Here is a 20,977-nt window from a genome sequence, read left to right on the forward strand (position 1 = left end):
CTTGAAAATTCTATCTCTATAAATAAATAATATAGATTGAAGTGTACCGCACTGAAATTAGCCGCAAATGGAAAATTGACAATTTGACAAGTATAAGCTAGTGTTGCTAGTGAACAAATATATACTTTGTTTTCAATTGCATATTGAGTAGTTTTGCCAATAATCGATATCCCTCGATTATTCCCTTCGAAGAAAGGAAAACCAATAGCCTTTAGTTTACTGGCACTGCTTCTACTAATTTTAGTTGTTATTTATTAGCCCAAGGCCTGCTGCTGGGCTATTAATTTCTAAACCTAACGGTCGTTGTTTATAACCGAATAAGGCCAGTTTCAGTGTCAAAAACCAACGTCAATCGGTTAACCGGCAATTCCGTCAAATATTAGCGTGGTATTCCATCTGTCCAATGTGTATTTGCGTCTCACATTTTGCTTAATGAGAGAGTGAAACGCAATGCACTATGGACAATGAAATTGAACAAGTTGAATGTGGAATACCACGAATACCATCCTTAGTCACCACTTACTACGTAGGTAACCAAGGAGGTAGGAGTCGGACCAACTAAGTTGGCAACGATTTTAATAGCCCAGACGGTGCAAGTCTTATTTTAAACGTCAAATTTCTATGAAATTATGACGTTTACTTAACACTTGCACAGTCGTGCTATCAAAATCGCTGTCAACTTAGCTTAGTCTGACTCTAGAGTCTACGTGTATCTTTTTAGTAGTTTGTGGTCTCGCTCAGTAGCCCTCTAGACTACACATTGGTATAAATCTGCTGTGCGAACACTAGTTCAAAATAATTATAGTGCCAATGCCAATTACTGAACATTTAGGTCAGTCAGTCAAATTCATTCTGTAATACAAATTAGTCATGAAATTACTGTAATAAATTTTGAAAATAAAAATCAATTTAATTTGTTGGCCGATGCTCCACCGAGCGTTATAGATATAATCGAATCGAATCGAATGGATCTTCCAAAATAATAAGCATTCGTGTCAGTTACTAAAAAAACATGTTTACGGTGCCGACGGTGCGGTGCTGCCAGTAATAATTGTAATTTGATGCAAACGTGAATTCAATTTTCAAAACCATATAAATATTTTTAGACCCTTGAACCTAGAAATATTTCTGCCAAATGTAAAGAAAAAAGAAAGTCTTTATTTGAATTGCACGTTATGTTAAATACAAAAAAATAATATATGGAAGAAGAATAATTCATTTCTTATTAATTTTGTCCACGTTATTCGTTGCTAACTTCAAGACAGTGAGTAAGCAAGCGGTCCATCTTCTCTGACGAAGCGCGAATGTCGCTCTCAATAGTTTGAAATCTAATTTTCCTGATTGTCTTGGTAAAAGCAAAGCAAAATTCTGGCAAAATTGTGCGCGTTCGTGCCCGATGTCTAGTGCTGAAGTCGCCGATAATTCCGTTGACCCCCCGGCGAAAAAGCGGAAGCTAAACACAGGAGAATCCCGTTCCAATTCTTCAGCAATGGCGAACAATGGAACGCGCATGGAAGATGAAATCGACGAGAGCCTGTATTCCAGGCAGCTGTACGTGCTGGGCCACGATGCTATGCGTCGGATGGCAAATTCCGACGTTTTAATATCGGGTTTAGGAGGCCTGGGCGTGGAAGTCGCAAAAAATGTGATTCTCGGCGGTGTGAAGTCGGTGACTCTGCACGATGACCGTAACTGCACAATCTCGGATTTATCTTCTCAGTTCTATTTGTCGGAGGCTACGATAGGTCAGAACCGTGCGACGTCCTCTGTCGAGCAGCTAGCTGAGTTAAATCACTATGTGCCAACTACGGCGTACACGGGTGCTCTTACAGAAGAGTTTCTCCGAAAGTTCAGTGTGGTGGTTCTCACTAGCGCTTCGTGGGCTGAACAGGAGCGTGTAGCAGCTATTACTCACGCTAATAATATCGCGCTGATTATCGCGGACACGAGGGGCCTGTTTTCTAGAGTGTTCTGTGATTTTGGAGAAGATTTTACAGTTCGCGATGTGAACGGTGAGAATCCGGTGTCGGCGATGATTGCCGCCATCACGAACGACCAGCAGGCGGTGGTCACTTGTCTTGACGACACACGTCATGGACTGGAAGACGGGGACTATGTCACTTTCAGTGAGGTTAGTTCTATTTTTAGTAACAATCACAAATAAGAATAATAATAAAAGACGTTTATTCAAGAAGTTGTAACATAGGTACATAATAAAAGTACACGATAATGCTTACAAACTAATTGAAAGGGAAGGTGGCTCAGCTGATGTCTGTGCCAAAAAGGCTTCGGGGCACAGCATCCCCAAAGGTTTTCAGCAACGGATGCTGTTATTCTGCCACCATCACAATCACATTATAAAGCATGTAATTTATTGATGTGTTAATCCTATTTACTTAGATTAATATATTAATCTATGTTCTTAAATAATTGTCAACAGGTCCAAGGCATGACAGAATTAAATGGTTGCGAGCCCCGCCAGATCAAAGTCCTGGGTCCATACACCTTCAACATCGGAGACACTACAGGCTTCTCCAAATATGAGCGTGGCGGCATTGTCACTCAAGTCAAGATGCCCAAGACACTAGCCTTTAAGTCCTTAAAAGAATCTTTCAAGAACCCAGAGTTTGTTATTACGGACTTTGGCAAGTTCGACTATCCACAGCAGTTGCACTTTGCGTTTGCTGCACTCTACAAGTTCGAGGATAACGAGGGTAGACTGCCGAGGCCCTGGAGTAATGATGATGCTGCCAAGTTCATGGATTATTTGAAGGGCATTTTGGCTGATCCGGAGTACAAGCATGGCGAATTGGAAATCAATACTGAGCTTATGGAGATATTCTGCAAGGTAGGTTTCTTTTGTTGTTTATTCAGCCTCATAAGGCCTACATATATAAATTTAAACTGTTTTTAGTCAGAATAGTTGCGTTTTTGTTAAGTTAAATTTATAAACAGGAAAATCAAGTCTATTTCATGCATTATAGGTTCAAATTTCACTAGCCACTTTTTTTTTTTTCTTGATTGTCTGGATCTTAGGAGGATAAGCCAGTTTTTTTTTTTGAAACCCAGGTGCCTAGCCATCTGTCTATAGTTCTTAGTATTAGAAAGCTTTAATTTGGCATATGTTTTTCAAAAATGACCATAAACCATGATTTTAAGCTAAGCTTGCATTTAGAAGCATTGGTGGCCCAGTGGTAAGGGCGTGCGACTTTCAATCCCAGAGGTCGCGGGTTCAAACCACGGCTCGTATGAATGAGTTTTTCGAACTTATGTACGAAATATCATTGATATTTACCAGTCGCTTTTCGGTGAAGGAAAACATCGTGAGGAAACCGGACTAATCCCGATAAGGCCTAGTTTACCCTCTGGGTTGGAAGGTCAGATGGCAGTCGCTTTCGTAAAAACTAGTACCTACGCCAATTCTTAATTCTTGGGATTAGTTGCCAAGCGGACCCCAGGCTCCCATGAGCCGTGGCAAAATGCCGGGACAACGCGGGGAAGATGATACTCATTTAGAAACATACATGTAGTGGTAATAGCCAAATTCTTTATGCTACCTACCCAGTTATTTTTTTGTTCAACCCCATAGTGTGGAAATGAAGTGTCATTGAAAATCAATACTGAGCTTATGGATACATTTTGCAAGGTATGATTTGTTTTCAGACTTTTTATAGATAATTAGGTCTTATTGTAGTCTAGTAGTTTAAATAATAACCACAAAGTGGTAAAATATTAGAACTGGCCAAGTGCGAGTCGGACTCGCGCACGAAGGGTTCCGGGTAACATTACGCAAAAAACGGCAGTGATTTTTTTGCCAGAAACCGTTAACCTAGTGTCAAATTGTACTGGTAACTCCAGGTTTAACCGGTTAACCCTGGGTTAATTAATGGACCAAGTGGCCCTTCCTGGCTAATATAACCCTAGATTTAGAATTTAAGGAACTCATGATTTTGGCATTTTTTTCTCAAATACTAAATAGTGCTGGTGTAGTAATAAATACCTATTTAATACAGAAATTAATCATGCAAGTTAGTAAGCAAAGGTCTATAATTAAGGCTATGCAGTTGTAATTATTGTACAAGGTCTCAACCATGGAAAACCACCACATTTAAATATGACATTGATGATAAGTAAATGCATTAAAGCAACGCAACAATAGTACATTGTGCAACGAGGGGGGTAACCGAGATTTTGCAAACGAGGTCTATAATTTACAACAGCCGCAGGCTCATGCCATGCTGCTCATTGTACAAGATGTAAATATAAAAAATACAATATTATATTCATAAGTAAACCTTTGGAGGAGTACATGAACTTGACCTTGTTTCACCCCAACAATCACTATCGGTTATGCAAACACGCCTAAATATCACTCATCTGACCTTTGTGAAGGAACTATGTACATGTATCGCTGTTCTGTCGCGTGGAATTTGGTCCACGTTTCCCCTCTTACCAGGCCTATGGAACTCTCCGCGCGAGCTCGGATTTATACCTACGATTCGCTTCCCGCCGCGCCGGCGGTACTAAAGCTAGCCAGTTGGTTGCCACACGCGCTCAGGCGCTCACGCACGCACGTCACCGCGCCCTATGCCAAAGTAATGTCTTCGTAACGAACAAATAACACAGCTTGTAGTGTGAATGGATGCAGAAACAACAAAACAAATAAAAAATATAGTTTTTTCCTCTTTCGACAGATGATATGATAAGTAGACATTTTCAATATAGGTACTTACACCTACTGTTATAATTTTTACGATAGATACAAGCTACGTAGGTACTATTAAATTGTTTTAAAGATGTAGGCAATGTTTTTTACGACACATTTATAGTTAAATATCTACCTAAGTCACCTATGTGTTTGAAAGAAGCATCGGCAACCCTAGCGTTGTGTCGGCGCGGGGAGCGGCGCGTTGAAGGTCACTCCATTGTATATTTGTGTAGGTATCAAAACGGTAGGTATTTGCGTTTTCTTTGAGAGATAAGTATCTGTTCGTAAGAACTATTATATAATCTGTGCTCTTACGCAGTCACCAGGCTGTATCTCATGAACCGTGATAGCTAGACAGTTGAAATTTTCACAGATGATGTATTTCTGTTGCCGCTATAACAACAAAATAAAATAAATATTGAAGTGGGGCTCCCATACAACGAACGTGATTTTTTTGCCGGTTTTTTGCGTAATGGTATGGAACCCTTCGTGCGCGAGCCCGACTCGACTTGGCCGGTTTTTTACGTAATGGTACGGAACCCTTCGTACCCGTAATGGTCGAGCTCGACTCGCACTTGTTGTACAGTCGCCAATGTCGCCATCAGATAGCCAAAAACGGTTCATTACTTTAGCTATGAGAAGGAAACGGATTATAGATCCACTCAACACCAACAAGACTGCAGATACTGTGAATGCTCTTACATATAATTATCAATTATAATGTAACTTAACTACTAATGGGGAATATTACGCGAAACTCTGCGAAAGGGGCGCCACTACCACAATCTGTGGGTCTATTGCGAAACAAGAAAATCGAAATTTCGTTATCTAACATCTCTGTCACTTGCATATTCGAGCGATAAAGAGGCAGATAGCGAAATTTCGGATTCGCGTTTCCCGGTAGGTCCTCTGTAAACAAACCGCCTACGCCTTGATGCATCAATGTCATATTTTATTATCTCTAAAAACTTGTCAAAAACCTGTTAAAGGTACAGTATGTATAAGTTACTCTATGGTTTACTAAAAAGGCTAGTACTGCACTCTGGTGGCAGAACATTCCAGTAATATCCCCTATTGCTAGTTTCTATTACTAGCCATTGCCCTCGATTACGTCAACGTGGGATGATGATAGTTGACAAAAACTCCTCGGGTCATCATAGTTGTAGGGAGTAGCACAAAAATAAATATACATATTTTTATTTTATTATCTTTACAGGTCTCCGCTGGTGACCTAAACCCGATGAACGCAGCCATTGGCGGCGTAGTAGCCCAGGAGGTGATGAAGGCTTGCTCCGGCAAGTTCCACCCCATCGTCCAATGGCTCTACCTGGACGCCATCGAGTGCCTGCCCAAGGACCGCTCGGCCCTGACCGAGGAGACCTGCAAACCGACTGGCTCGAGATATGATGGCCAGGTTGCTGTGTTCGGACAGGACTTCCAGAAGAAATTGGGATCGTTGAAGTACTTCGTGGTTGGTAAGTGTGCATTTAATACTTATCTATTCTATTCTATCTACTGCTATAAATGCTGAAAATCTGGACAAGAGGTTTAAAAGCTTGTTTAGGTTCCACCCCATCTTTAATGTTAATGTTATTTGGATGTTGCTATTTTAATAACCATCATACTTTCAAGTAAGGTGTATATTTGCTAAATAACCTTTATTCCATAAATATGATTACAGTGATTAAGTTATTACATCTTATAATTAGAAATCTAAAACAAAAACGTATGCACATAAAAAAAAACATTTAAAGACACTAAAACTAACTAAAAAATAATCACATTACTTATACTATACTATACTACTTTGCTAAGTTGTACCAATGATGTGTGTGACTTTTTTGGGATATGACTAATGGACGTGAAAAGGTTATTAAAAGGATCGGTTGCTTTTTGACCGACTATGGTAAGGGGTGAATGAATGAGTAAGTACATATACACGTTGTTTATGTCGTGTGTTCCAATGTAACGTCAATACCTCCGTTATCTCCATTAACATCTTTTATTATTAGTAGTAGTGGTAGTAGTAGTAAACTCTTTATTGTACAAATATACACATTAAAAATTACATGGTACAAATAATAAGATGTACAAAGGCGAACTTATCCCTTTGAGGGATCTCTTCCAGTTAACCTTTGAGTAGATGAGAGGAGAAAGTGAAAAGAGGGTGACAAATGTAGCAAAATGTACAACAAGGTACCAGAAAGATAAAGGATATAAATACATACAAAATTAATAGGATAAACATATAATATATTACACAAAAAGGAATGGGGAAAATACACTAAAAATTGGAAAGAAGTAGAAAAATATAAACATCTTTTATTAGCTCTGATTCACGACGGAAACAATGACACCTAATGATTTCGTCGTTTGTGTTACTGCATCATGAAATCTTCTTGACCGTAAGCAACTTAGACAAAACATGTTTGACTTTACTGCAAAGCCAAAGGGAAGTGTTATGCGAGGTGTTCAATCCGTCCCTTGAATTTGGTGAAAGGACATTCCAGGACAGCCCAGACAGGAGAGAGAGGAGGAGGAGGAGAGAGTAATTAACTACAAAGCTCCATGCATAATTTTTTTTAAACTTTTATAATCAATTATTTGTTTGAACATCAAAACATTTAAAATGTTGAACATTTTTGAGCGGTTGAAACGCTCATAATTTTTGACACGTATTCGACATAGCGTGATGACGTCACTCGTTGGACGGTCCAACTGACGTTTGCTACTAATGACACTTCTTCTTCTTCTTCTTCTTTTAAAATTATGGCTTCAGCCCAGTGGGACTATTTCGCCAGTATCAAGGTATTGAGAGGTTTACAAACGACAAAAATTGTACGGTTGTACAAGACAGTGTACGGTGATTTGTTAGCTCTTGTAAATCGATAGCTAGTCTTTACAAGAAGCACGTGGACTACCGGCCGTTGACTCCAAGATGGTGGTTAAACGCGCTTCAAAATTAATTCTCCATTCACTGCACACTACCACATTAGTTTACTGTATAATAAGCTATCGATATTACACTTTAAACAATATTAATAAGCAAAAAACAATCCTAATGACACTTATGTGAACTAATCTATCGAATCTGACGTCACGTGACGTTTCGCGCACTAGCTTTTCGCGGACAAATTTTTGAGCTTTTTATTTATTATTTTAAGCAATTAAATGATATTAATAACGGATATGCATTTGTAACATGATATAACGGTAACCGAATAAAAAATATTTCGTTCAAATATAAACTATATTGTATGAGGTAATGAAGCTAATTAAAGAAGACCAAATTACTCTAACACCGATTTTCCATTGTCTAACCGAAACATAAAATCTATACTGACCTAATACTTTCTAGATTTTCAAGAGGATTGATAGATTTTTGGCTTTCAATGAGTTATGACTATGCATGCATTAAAATAACATTGTGGTATGCGTGACTTGACTAGGATCGATATAGTGGTTGAGCCGTGGCACCGGTGTTTAAAATATGCAACGATTGAGCTACATCGGTTCGACTTTTTTGCTCGTCTACTTTTTATTGACGTATTTATAACACGGTCTATTCAATTTTTTTTTACCATTTGACGCCAAAGTTAGGTAGTAAATTCTATAAAGTTTCTTAAGTTTCCCTAATGCCATAGATAGAGTTCTTGTTAATAATTTTTAATTTTCGTGAATTAAGTGTTGCTGTTTGTACTCCAAATACATGTTATCTTTCTGTGAATGCTTTTCTATCAGTGGATGTCATCAAAACACACTGACGATTTGCTATGTTTGATTACTTCCTTATAAAAATTATAAAATGTTTGTTAATAGTTTAAATAATATTGTATTACTTTTTTAAACGTAAATATAAAATAAAGAATCTGATTCTCTCTGATCTGGATCTGATTTTACTTTCGATACAAAATAGGTACCACAAACCGGCATGAGCTTTGCTAAAACATAACGTTGCTGAATAGTGGCATTAGTGGCACAAAACAAAATGAAATGCCATTCGATTTTAAATCTATCCTCGAATAGGTAATGAAGGATTTGTTGAAGTTAGTTCAAGGTAAAAGTACACCACAATCATATAGCTAATATCATTAGTCACCATAATCATTGACCACAGTAGGTATCACATTGGTGTTACCCGATAGGTATTGTAACACAAAAACCGGCCAAGTGAGAGTCGGACTCGCGCACACAGGGTTCTGTACTTTTTAGTATTTGTTGTTATAGCGGCAACAGAAATACATCATATGTGAAAATTTCCACTGTCTAGCTATCATATCAGATACAGCCTGGTGACAGACGGACAGCGGAGTCTTAGTAATAGGGTCCCGTTTTTACCCTTTGGGTACGGAACCCTAAAAAGGCCCTAAATCCATCGTATCTTTATTAGCAGCTAGATATTTCGTGACTAGACGTAACGGCCTTGGCTATTTATAAATATATACGATCAATGAAATGTGAATGGCGGGTACAGCTGCATATTTCGGTGGCATTCGGTTCCTGATCAATTTAGGAACACACAAAACAAGAATTTGCGAAGTGTGTACGTATTTTATACTACAATAAGCTGTTGTTCGTCCCATCCAATCTCTATAGATATCTTTTTTAGACGAGTGCAGGTAGTAAACATGGACGCAACTTCGCGCCCTATACAAAATGAGTACAGGAGTACTTATGTGTATTTTAATTGAGATAATCTGTGCTTTAAAGGAAACTGCTGCATCACGGTTTTATACCTTATGTTATAACATTGCGCGCTACCTGATTGCGTAAAGAAAATAAAATGTGGGATTTTCTATAAAAAGGGACCTTATTGTCGATGGCGCTTACGCTATTATAAACGATGCTCCGATATAAATACAATGCCGCGCGACGCTGTGCGGCGTTAGCGCCATTGACAATAAGGTCCCTTTTCATAGAAAATGCCCCAAATTGTTTTGTTACGCTTTACACCGCGAAAATTACGATATCTAGTCCTTAAACTAATTTCACCTAAAACAGATTAAAAATACTGTTTTTTCTCATTATCCGGTACCAAATAGCCATTTACGAAGCCTAATAATTCTGTTCAGAATTATTAAACGTCAACTTTTGAAAACTCAACCGCAATGTTCAGATCTATTTAACACCATCTACATTAGCTGTCCAATTCAAAGCACGCATTTGTCTTAGGGTGGTATACCACTTGTCCAAGATCTGCGTCCAATGTGCATTGCGATTAGCGTCTCACATTTTTTAAGCAAAATGTGGGACGCAAATATCCATCACATCATAACCATCCTAGTCCCGTCTGAGTTTAACGACGTATGAGCTACTTTTAAGCTTTTTGAGTTTTCATATCTAACATTTGAACATATATCGCTAACGCAGAACGTAACGCGTGAAACCTTACGCCGTTGGTCGGTTTATATAATCCTATTTGCGGCTAATGTTATGATTACGATTTGTTTCATGCGTTACATTCTGAACACGTAGCCCTGATTATGTAATTTAAGTATTAATATTAAAATCGAAACCGACAACTAACTACGTTAAGTAAAAAGTCTATGACGTGATATACTTCATGACTTGAAACACTTATCTGTGCCCTTGATGATGATTAATAAATACCACCCTATGTTCTCACCTGAGTCTCTGTTTTCCGCTTATAATATTATTTGTAAATCGTTATGCAATACACTTTTCGTCTGTCGCGACACTCGTAACATCTAGTGTCAAGTAGCGGTACTGACAAATCCTAGATGTCGACTACGAAAATAAGCAGCGTTTTGGTCACGCGCAGTCCATGCCATGAGTAAGTCCATCGGACAGTCTGGCACAGACATCGGACAGTCATGGTAAGAAATTAAGTTCATGTCCTCAATATTGTGATAGATATGTCATGGCCGCCAATTTAAAAAAAAAAAAAACGTTTTTGTGGCATGTATTAATTTTTCAATTTGTCCACCAGGCGCTGGCGCCATCGGCTGCGAGCTCCTCAAGAACTTCGCGATGCTCGGCGTCGGCGCGGACGGCGGCCGCGTCACCGTCACCGACATGGACCTCATCGAGAAGAGCAACCTCAACCGCCAGTTCCTCTTCCGCCCCTATGATGTGCAGAAACCCAAGTCCAGCACCGCGGCTAGGGTGAGTAGCGCCGGCTTAGCAAAAAAGCCTCTATAGGGGCCGGGCGCGTTGGAGGGGCTGCCATCTTGTGGCCTGAATCGGAAACATAAAGTGTACATTGACACTTCAGGCCAAAACAAGTGCTTCCCTCTACAGTTCACGTACGTTTTCTTGTGCATTGTAGGTTCTGCCATCTTGTTTGAAATCTACTCTTCGCGGCTATAAACTAGGCCTTTACTCTTTTTCACTAGAGCCACATTTATCTTAAACTATCGCCGCATGCAACATCGCTGTTGATTTTTCTCCAACTACTTGCTTTGTTTACTTCGCTGATGTTTTGATAATGGTGCAAGTTATGGCCAACCAAGACTATCTAAACGAAAGTCATTTTGGTTACTTTAGTATAAATGCACTGCTATTATGTCATGTTTCTAGACCAATATAAAAATAAATAAAATAAAAAAGCCGTTTATTCACACTAAGTTTAGGTTACATTTGTAGGTTGAATCTATCTTAATTTGCTTAGTGGTGAACCCCTCTTTGGGTGAAGGCCTCCTCCAACTCAATCCATTTGCTTCTGTTTGAAGCTATTGCCATCCATTGCTTTCCCACAGCCTGGGATAGGTCATCAGCCTAACGCTGCTGCGGCCGGCCAGCCCGCCGCCCTCCTGGTGGTCCTCTTCATTTTGTTGTTTCTATGTGAGAGACCTAGACCAATATAATAACCCAATATTTATTTACAGGTTATCAAACGCATGAACCCATCAATGAACGTGCTCGCTCAAGAGAACCGAGTGTGCCCCGAGACCGAGTCCGTGTACGATGACCACTTCTTCGAAGAATTAGACGGGGTTGCTAATGCTCTGGACAATGTGGATGCGCGTATATACATGGACAGACGCTGTGTGTACTACAGGAAGCCGTTGCTTGAAAGTGGTACGCTTGGGACCAAGGGCAATACGCAGGTAACTATCTAAGTTTACCCTTTACCAGGCTAAGGAATATATTTATTTCCCACGTACGGCACTTCAAACATGTGTTCTATTTAAGATGAGTAAGACTTACATTCGATTGTCATTTTTGAACTGTCAGCCTGGTAAAGAGTTGAGTTAGGCAATATGCAGGGCAATACTGAAAGTTCATCTAGAATGATTACTTTGAAGAGTTGGATGGTGTACCAGCTGTATTGTATCTTCTCTGTTTTACATTTCCAGCTTGTACCTTTGTAATCTGTTCTTGTTATTTATATTTATTTATTTAAGCTTTGTTTGTTCTACAGTCAAGTTTTTTTCTTGTTTTTGTGTTTTTACTTTGGCTTTGTTTTGGGGCTGACTGCAGATCCCAACTGCTGGGTAAAAGCCTCCTTACTTTTTCTCCACTCATCCCTGTCTTGGGCTTTTTGGAGCCAGTCTTTTCCTGCGACGGAGGAGATGTCGTCTATCCATTTCTTTTTGGGCCTTCCTGAGTGCCTCCGTCCTACAGGTCCAGTCCACTTTGTTGCTTCCAGTGTCCATCTTTTGTCTCGATATCTGGATACATGACCTGCCCATTGCCATTTTAGATGAAGAGTTTGTTGAAGAGCGTCTGTAAGTTTGGTCTTTTGACGTATTATTTCGCTTCTAATTTTCTGTATTTTTCTTATATTTAATAGACTTCTCTCCATCGATCTTTGACAGGTTGTTATAGCTTTACGCACTTTATTTGTGTATGTCCAAGTTTGGCTTCCGTAAGTTAGACTTGGCAGGATACAGGTGTCCATAACGATTTTCTTGTGGGCTATGCTGTATTCGCCTTTCAGGATTTCCTTCTGGGACCAAAACTTTTTCCAGGCTGTGTTTATGCGTCTGTCCACTTCTTCCTCGTTGTTAGATGGGCTAAAGGATATGTGTTTTCCCAAGTAAATGTATTCATTAACATAATCAATTTCAGTCCCTGCCACATTTATTGATCTTCTTCGACTGTTGGTCATAGCTTTTGTCTTAGATGTGTTCATGTGCAGTCCTACTTTCTTGCTCTCCTTGTCAAGGGTATTCATCATGTCTTCTAGTTGGGTCGCAGATTCTGCAAAGATTATAATATCATCTGCAAAGCGTAGATGGGTCAGACGTTTATCCAGTATACTAATTCCTTTATTCTTCCACTGCATGTTCTTAAAAACTTCTTCTAGCACTGCTATAAACAATTTCGGCGAGAGTGGATCTCCTTGTCGGACCCCTTTGCCTATAGCTATCTCCTTTCCTTTCCATTTTTACTCGGCTTACACTTTGGCTATAGATGTTTATTAGGATGTTTATGTATGTTTTGTTGATTTTACATGTTTTCAGAGCTCGCCAGATAGAGCTATGTGTAATGCTATCGAAGGCTTTCGAGTAGTCATATTCTATGTACTTTGCTATTACTTGATCTAAGGTATGGATATGGTCTATAGTTGAATATCCCGATCTGAATCCCGCTTGTTCAATTGGTTGGTGCGCATCTATAGTTGGCGTTAGTCGGGTCTGTAGTATGGATGTGAAGAGTTTATAGACACAGGACAGGAGACTGATTGGGCGATAGTTGCCAACATCTAGTGGATTGCCCTTTTTGTACAGTAGGATGATATCAGAGCTGCACCACTGTTTGGGAACAGTTTCTTGTTCTAGGACCATGTTATATAATTGAGCAAGGTAAGGTACTAGTAGTGGGGCTCCAATTTTAAGTGCTTCGTTACTGATATTGTCCGGTCCAGGGCTTTTTTCGGATTTTAAATGTGAAATATGTTTTGATATTTCTAGTTCGGATATTGGTTCTACTATGTCCTGATTGTTTTGATGTGGTTCTAGGAAGGTTGTGTTGTCAGGTTCTTTATCTGGTTTCTTATATAGATTTTGATAGAAATTGGTAGCATGTGTAATAACATGTTTTCTATTCTTTGTTTCTCCTTCCTCGCCTTGTAATTTTTGTATCCAATCTTTGTGACTTTTAAGTTCTTTATATGCTCGTTTGGAGCTTCTGTAGGTGACTAAATTTCTTTTGATTGTTTCTTGTCTATGACTTCTGTAATCTTTTCTTATAGCTTTATTTGTTTTCTTAAATATGTTTTTTAGTTCTGTTTTTATTTCCTTTGACTTGTTTTCTATTGCTAACAGTTCTGTGCGTTTGTTAATTAGTTCTATTGTTTCTTGCCTTAGTATTTTCTTCTTCTTTTGTTCACCATTATTGATTTTTAGGCTATTTGTTATTGCAGTTTCTAGGCTATCATAATAAGTTTGTGTGTTTGTATGTTTTTTATTAAGGAAACATGTCCGTAAATTTTCATTTAAAAGGTGTACATATTTGGTTTTCTCTTGTTCTGTTGCTGGTGGTTTTGGTAGTGATCTATAGGCCTTTCTGCTTTTTTTAGGTGCTTCAAGTATGAAGGAGGACCTTAAAAGTCTGTGGTCTGATGGGAAGGACAATTTGTTTAGTACTTCGACATTTGTGATCTGTTTTGGTTTGTTGCATAGGATGTAGTCGATCTCATTCTTTGTTTTATTGTCAGGTGATACCCATGTCCATCTTCGTTGTTGTTTCTTCTTGAAGTATGTGTTCATGATAGATAAGTGTTGTTCACGAGCATATTGTAGTAGCCATTTTCCTCTTTCGTTCCGTTTGCCGTATCCATATTTTCCCATTACTAGGTTTTCAAATTTCCGTGGTTGACCTATTTTGGCATTGAAATCCCCTATGACTAGTACATTTGTGTCCTGTGTGTCTTGAGCGTTCTTGAGTTCATCATAGAATTTCTGCATTTCATCCTCTTTCGCTCTTTCAGTAGGTGCATAGGCTTGTATTATAGTTATAGGTTGATTTCTGAATTTTAATTTCAACACTGCTACTCTTTCCGATACTCCAATGAAATCAATGATATTCTGTTTTAATGTTTTCTTTATTAAGAAGCCGACTCCATGGAATCCTTTTGTTTCTCCTATATAACACAATATAAAGTCTTGATGCTCTTCTATTTTACATCCTATTCGTCTTACTTCAGAAAGTCCAATTATATCATACTCAATTTTTTCAAGGGCTTGTGTTAGATCCAGCAATCTTTCCGGAGATGACAGTGATCTCACATTGTATGTGCATATTTTGAGTATTTGTTTTTGCTGTGCACGTTCGTTTCTTCGGGAGGTGTGAGGGTGGTGGTCTAATTCCCCACGAGGACCAGTCGGCTTGGGGAATGTTGTGTTGGTTTTTTTACTTGCTGTTTGATTAATTGCTGATGTTGTATTCTTGTTATTAACCGACTTCAATTTTTTCAGGTTGTCGTGCCCTTCCTGACTGAGTCCTACAGCTCATCCCAGGACCCCCCGGAGAAGAGCATCCCCATCTGCACCCTGAAGAACTTCCCCAACGCCATCGAGCACACGCTGCAGTGGGCACGTGATGAATTTGAGGGTTTGTTCCGGCAGGCGGCCGAACATGCCGCTCAGGTCAGTACCTAATTTGCAATTTAATAAATTAAAGAACTTTCTTTCATACATTTTTGAAACTTTTTTTAGTAATTACTTTAAAGTAGAAAGCATATACTACGGGGGGTTCCCGCCGAGTTTGCCAGTTAAAAATCGACCGGTTTTAAGTAGATTGTTCAAGAACAATAAGTTAATTTGTGTTTTAAGTTTGTCTATGGCTGGAGTGTTTGTATATTTTATTTATTTATTTTATTATTCAAATTAGTTACACAGCATTACAGTATTACTACCAAGGCACTGTGAAATAGAAAACAAATAAAAATACAAATACAAAGATACAATACCCTACGAGAAAACACAAAAAATTAAGTATTTAGGATTTGGGCGACGACATAACAGCGTGGCTCCGTTGCGTCGTCTGACTTGGTGTAGAATTCGGCAAGTTGCCCCGGAACCGCCGAAACACCACACCCTTCGGCCAGAAGTCCGCGCTAGCGATGGTGTCCTGCAGCGGCCGCGGCACGCGCACCACAAATGAACTGAAGTGCACATAGTGACGCGACTGTAGCTGGTGCACCCTCAGCGTATAGCCAGTCTTCCGGCGGATGTACTCCACCACCTCGTCGGCTCCGGCGGAGTAATGCAGTCGAGACACGTAGAGCGCCTTACTCGGTAGACCGGAATTAACCGGCTCGCAGTGCCACACACAGTCTTACGGGGCGACCTGCGTGCCTTTCTCTTCCTTTCCACCAGTGTGAATCCCTCCTTATCCACATTGGTGCGGGAGGACTTCTCTAAAAGGGGAGCCCGTGATTTACACGCCTTAGAAGGCGCGTTGACCCAATCCATGGCAATCCATGTAGTATAAATAAAACATGGAATGAAGTTTAAAATAGTTGTATTATATAGAAACACAAATTATTTGCAACCCGTACAACCTGCGATTGCCATGATTGTTCAAGAAGGATACTCAAGGAAAAAAAAAATGTTGCCAGCAACACTGGCCATAGACAAACTTTAAACACAAATTAACTTTTTGTTCTTGATCAAGGAAGGAAAAAAAAATCTTGATGAAGGAAAAAAAATGTTGCCAGCAACACTCTGGCCATAGACAAACTTTAAACTTAAACACAAATTAACTTTTTGTTCTTGATCAAGATGTTAAATTTTCATTGTCATTTCGGACGCGGGATCGCGGGAATCGAAGGGCTAACAATAACGTGGTAACTTTTTTAACCTTCTTGTTATCTTCCTACAATAGTTTCATTCGTTTTCAGTACTTGGCCGATCCTCACTGGGAGGAGCGGACTCTGAAGCTGCCGGGCAGCCAGCCTCTCGAGGCTATAGAGAGCGTCAAGGTGAGACCGTCCTACGTCACACGGGGGCCGCCATTTCCATTTCTCAACCTTTATATTTATTTATTTATTTATTACACACGTAGTAAGAACAGAATACACATTCACAAGCCACACAGTTTACACGAATGTTTGGCTGAGAGAGGGGGAACGATCCCCGATCTGGGTCTTGGCTCGTCCAACAAGTCTCCATCGCCATACAGCGCGGCAACGCTGCGAGTGTGATGGGGACTTTTGGACCAGGCATGCCACAGAACGGATCTTCATACTTGTTGTTGGGGTGTTGTGGGCCTGTGAGTGTCACGTCGACCATAGAGTAACTGATACTAGAGCGTTACTGTCATAGTAAATTTTGTAACCCCAGTAAATTCACTGCCATCTGTCGACACACTTTAAAACTAAAAATTAAGATTTATAAAAATTCGATAGAATGTATTTAAATATAGATAAATGTTTTTTTTTATTTGCTTTAATTATTTTAATGATTTTGACCAATGTTCTTTCACTGATATGCGTTAAAATTGTTAAATAACAAACGCAACCGTCAACGCCATCTATACGCCTGTAGGCCAAAACTATGAGCGCCCTCTGAACGAGAATCAAATTTTCTTGAGTTTCGAGGCACGTTTTTACCTTAGACTGTATCCATCTATTACGGAGTTATATCTATCTTTGCGTCGACCAAGCAGTGATCTATTGTGACGGCCCTTTAAAGTTCATTACTAATGCCCATTGAGTCCAGAAAATTCCAGATTCTTTGAGCCGTAATGTTCTGTACCTCATAGGGTTGCAGTATGTGTACTTTTTGACATGACATTAGTGGTCCACAGGAACAGAGAATGTGCATTGCAGTCTCCTCTGACTCCTTGCAGAAACTGCATGTCGCATCCTGTTTCTTCCCAATTTGAAACATGTGTTTGTTCAACTTACAGTGTCCAGTCAATATTCTAGTTACTGCACAAGTTTGTCTTTTGAGCCCTTGAAGCTCCTTAGCAGTTTTGCTGTTGAACCCTTTGATTAGAGCTTTCGAGTGTTCTTGTCCTTTAACGAACTTCCACCAATCGATTGCTCTCGTTAGGTTAGCTCACCAACGGATCTTAGGTTAGGTAAATAGTTTTAAGTTTGTGTTTGTATAGTTTTTTTTGTTTTTTGTAGTAATAGGTAGTAATTTGTAAGGGGTTTGTTTGAGAAGAAAAAAAAATTAATAAATAAATCTCTGTTGCTCAGAATTAACATTATACATTAAGTAACATTTTAAACATGCTTTTTAAGTTGATTTAATTTGAAGTTGACATAGGGAAAGAGAGAATATGATTACTTGATTAAGTACAGTACAGTTTACTATTGTCGTTACGTATTGTTATATTTATTTATCCTTTTTTTATTAATGCATACAATATATATGTATATTTTTAGGGTTCCGTACCTCAAAAGGAAAAAACGGAACCCTTATAGGATCACTTGTGCGTCTGTCTGTCGGTCTGTCCGTCTGTCACAGCCTGTTTTCTCCGAAACTACTGGACCAATTAAGTTGAAATTTGGTACACATATGTAAGTTTGTGACCCAAAGATGAATATGTAACGTAAACAAATTAATTTTGAACACGGGGGCCACTTTTGGGTAAATGAGAAAATTAAAAAATAAAGTTTGTCAAACTATATCGTGTTACATATCAAATGAAAGAGCTCATTGTGGGAATCTCAAAATTTTTTTTTTATAATTTGAAGATAAACAGGTTAGAAGTTATTCAAGAAAATAGGCAAAAATGACCATTCCCCCCTCCCCTTTATCTCCGAAACTACTAGGTCAAAAATTTTGAAAAAAATACACAAAATAGATCTTTACCTATAGATCACCGGAAAACCTATTAGAAATGTGCAGTCGAGCGTGAGTCGAACTTAATTATTTAGTTTTTGATCCGACCCCTACGGGTTTTTTTTAAAGACATTTCACATAAAAAATACATTGTTTAAATTGTGTAATGTACGGAACCCTCGGAACGCGAGTCCGACTCGCACTTGGCCGGTTTTTTAAAATACTAATATTGAGTAATATTTCCAGAACGCCATAAACGACCGGCCCCTCACGTTCGCCGACTGCGTGACCTGGGCGCGCTTCCACTGGGAGTCGATGTACTCGAGCCAGATCAAACAGCTGCTGTACAACTTCCCCCCGGACCAGCAGACCACGTCCGGCGCCCCGTTCTGGTCGGGCCCCAAGCGCTGCCCGGCGCCGCTCGCCTTCGACCCGCACGAGGAGCTGCACCTGGACTACGTGGTGGCCGCCGCCAACCTGCGCGCTACCGTGTACGGCCTGCCGCACAACACCGACCGGGAGGCCATCGCGCAGATGGCCGCGAGAGTACCTGTTAGTATACTCTGAGGGGGAGTTCTGTATCTATAGTAAAACACGGCTTAACAAGGAATATCACGCAAAACTACGAAGGGGGCGCCCCTAGCACAAACAGTAAACGGACCGCCCTGTTGATGGTTTGTACTAATACTGCACTCTGGCGGCCGCTTTCTGTCACCGCACCGCTCGCCGTCAACAGGGTGTTCATCCTCACACCCTAGAACCTAAATGGTCGCGTACTGTACGGTTCAAGAGGAATTTCCTCTCGCGGACGCTTCGGCTGTGGAATGAGCTCCCTGCCGAGATTTTCCCGAGGGGCTACAGTATGGGGTTCTTCAAAAAAGGAGTGTACAGGTTTTTAAAGGGTCGGCAACGCGCATTTAATATCTCTGGTGTTGCAGGCGTCCATAGGCTACGGTGGCTGCTTACCATCAGGCGAGCCGTATGCTTGTTTGCCACCGACACTGCAATGTTTCTTTTTTACCTACCTTAAGCGAGGTTTAGACTAGCAAGAACTTGCATGCAATTTACGTTACATTGCTGACTACTAAAGTAAACTGCATTCAAAATGTTTATCAGACACCGCAATGTAATGAAAATTGCATGCAAGTTCTTGCTAGTCTAAACCTCGCATTAACCCCTGACATGGAATTTAGTAGCAATTTGTTCAGCTGTATCCACATCACATTTTTATTATATATATTCTCTTCAGGTACCGGAATTCAGCCCCAAATCCGGCATCAAGATCGCCGTGACCGACGCCCAGCTCCAGCAGAACAACGATGAACCCGACGTGGACCGCGCCAAGTCGCTGGTCAAGGAACTCCCGCACCCCTCCACCCTCGGCGGCCTTAAGATCACCCCGTTGGACTTTGAGAAGGATGACGACACCAACTTCCACATGGACTTCATTGTAGCAGCTTCCAACCTGCGTGCGGCGAACTATAAGATTCCGCCCGCTGACCGCCATCGCTCTAAACTCATCGCCGGAAAGATTATCCCCGCCATAGCGACTACGACTTCAGTAGTCGCCGGACTCGTCTGTCTCGAACTCTACAAGCTCGCTCAAGGCTTCAACACTCTCGAAGTCTTCAAGAATGGCTTCGTCAACTTGGCACTTCCGTTCTTCGGATTCTCCGAACCGATCTCGGCCCCGACCAACAAGTACTATGACAAGAAGTGGACGCTCTGGGACCGCTTCGAAGTCAAGGGCGAGGTGACTCTTCAGCAGTTCCTGGATTACTTCAAGAATGAGCACAAGCTGGAGATTACCATGCTGTCGCAGGGCGTGTGCATGCTGTATTCCTTCTTCATGCTGAAGCAGAAATGTGCTGAGAGACTGAACTTGCCCATGTCGGAGGTGGTAGCGAGCGTTTCTCGCAAGAAACTAGAACCTCACGTGCGGGCTCTAGTATTCGAGTTGTGCTGCAATGATGAGAGTGGAGAAGACGTGGAGGTCCCTTACGTGCGATACACGTTGCCTTAGCGCGCGAGAGCTGGGCGGCCGAGCGGGCGAGGCCTGCAACCACACGAGGCCTGCAACCACACGAGGCCTGCAACCACACGAGGCATTTAAAAGCATAATTCCCGCTTGCGATGGCGGATTTTTAAATTGATTAAGTGGCGGCGCGTGTACATAGTGTAATAGTGTGAAGTTTTACTCGTTTGTGCTTGGACCGCGCTTATATCTATTATAAAGTAACTTTCATATATTTATAGTGTTCATTATTTGTGAACGTCACGGACCGCGTCTGAATTTTTTTTAAATTATTTTATGTGAACCTCGATGATTTACGTACCCCCAAATCTATCGGATATTTTTAATGTTGAAATCGAAAGGGTCTGTATATGGAAAACGAATAAAAAAACAGTAAAATGTTGTTGTTTTTTTTTTACATAACACGCCTTGGAGAATCACTTATTTAGTAAGAACCGACAAACTTTTGTCAAAATGCGATGTTTTTGCAACTTCCGTTATAATAATTTCGGAAAACAAATACTGTGACAAAAATACAGAAACCAAAAC

At 40.3% G+C, this 20,977-nt stretch overlaps 1 protein-coding gene across 1 annotated transcript; it reads left to right on the forward strand.

The window, feature by feature from the left end:
• Positions 1-1,250: 1,250 nt before the first annotated feature.
• On the forward strand, positions 1,251-20,452 carry LOC134746290 (ubiquitin-like modifier-activating enzyme 1). The gene is made up of 9 exons (XM_063680647.1): positions 1,251-2,131; positions 2,441-2,848; positions 5,925-6,183; positions 10,659-10,834; positions 11,557-11,778; positions 15,094-15,264; positions 16,521-16,601; positions 18,661-18,966; positions 19,664-20,452. The coding sequence occupies exons 1-9, from the start codon at positions 1,397-1,399 to the stop codon at positions 20,435-20,437; spliced, it is 3,132 nt and encodes a 1,043-aa protein (XP_063536717.1). The 5' UTR covers positions 1,251-1,396; the 3' UTR covers positions 20,438-20,452.
• The last annotated feature ends 525 nt before the right edge of the window (positions 20,453-20,977 follow it).

This window comes from Cydia strobilella, chromosome 12, assembly GCF_947568885.1.
Source record: "Cydia strobilella chromosome 12, ilCydStro3.1, whole genome shotgun sequence".
Classification (NCBI taxonomy): Eukaryota; Metazoa; Arthropoda; class Insecta; order Lepidoptera; family Tortricidae; genus Cydia; species Cydia strobilella.

Excerpts from the sequence above, each read along its gene's own strand:
- LOC134746290 (XM_063680647.1), top strand. The coding sequence starts at position 1,397 with ATGTCTAGTGCTGAAGTCGCCGATAATTCCGTTGACCCCCCGGCGAAA. Across the intron at positions 2,849-5,924 it reads TTATGGAGATATTCTGCAAG|GTCTCCGCTGGTGACCTAAA; the intron begins GTAGGTTTCTTT and ends TTATCTTTACAG. Across the intron at positions 18,967-19,663 it reads AGATGGCCGCGAGAGTACCT|GTACCGGAATTCAGCCCCAA; the intron begins GTTAGTATACTC and ends TATTCTCTTCAG.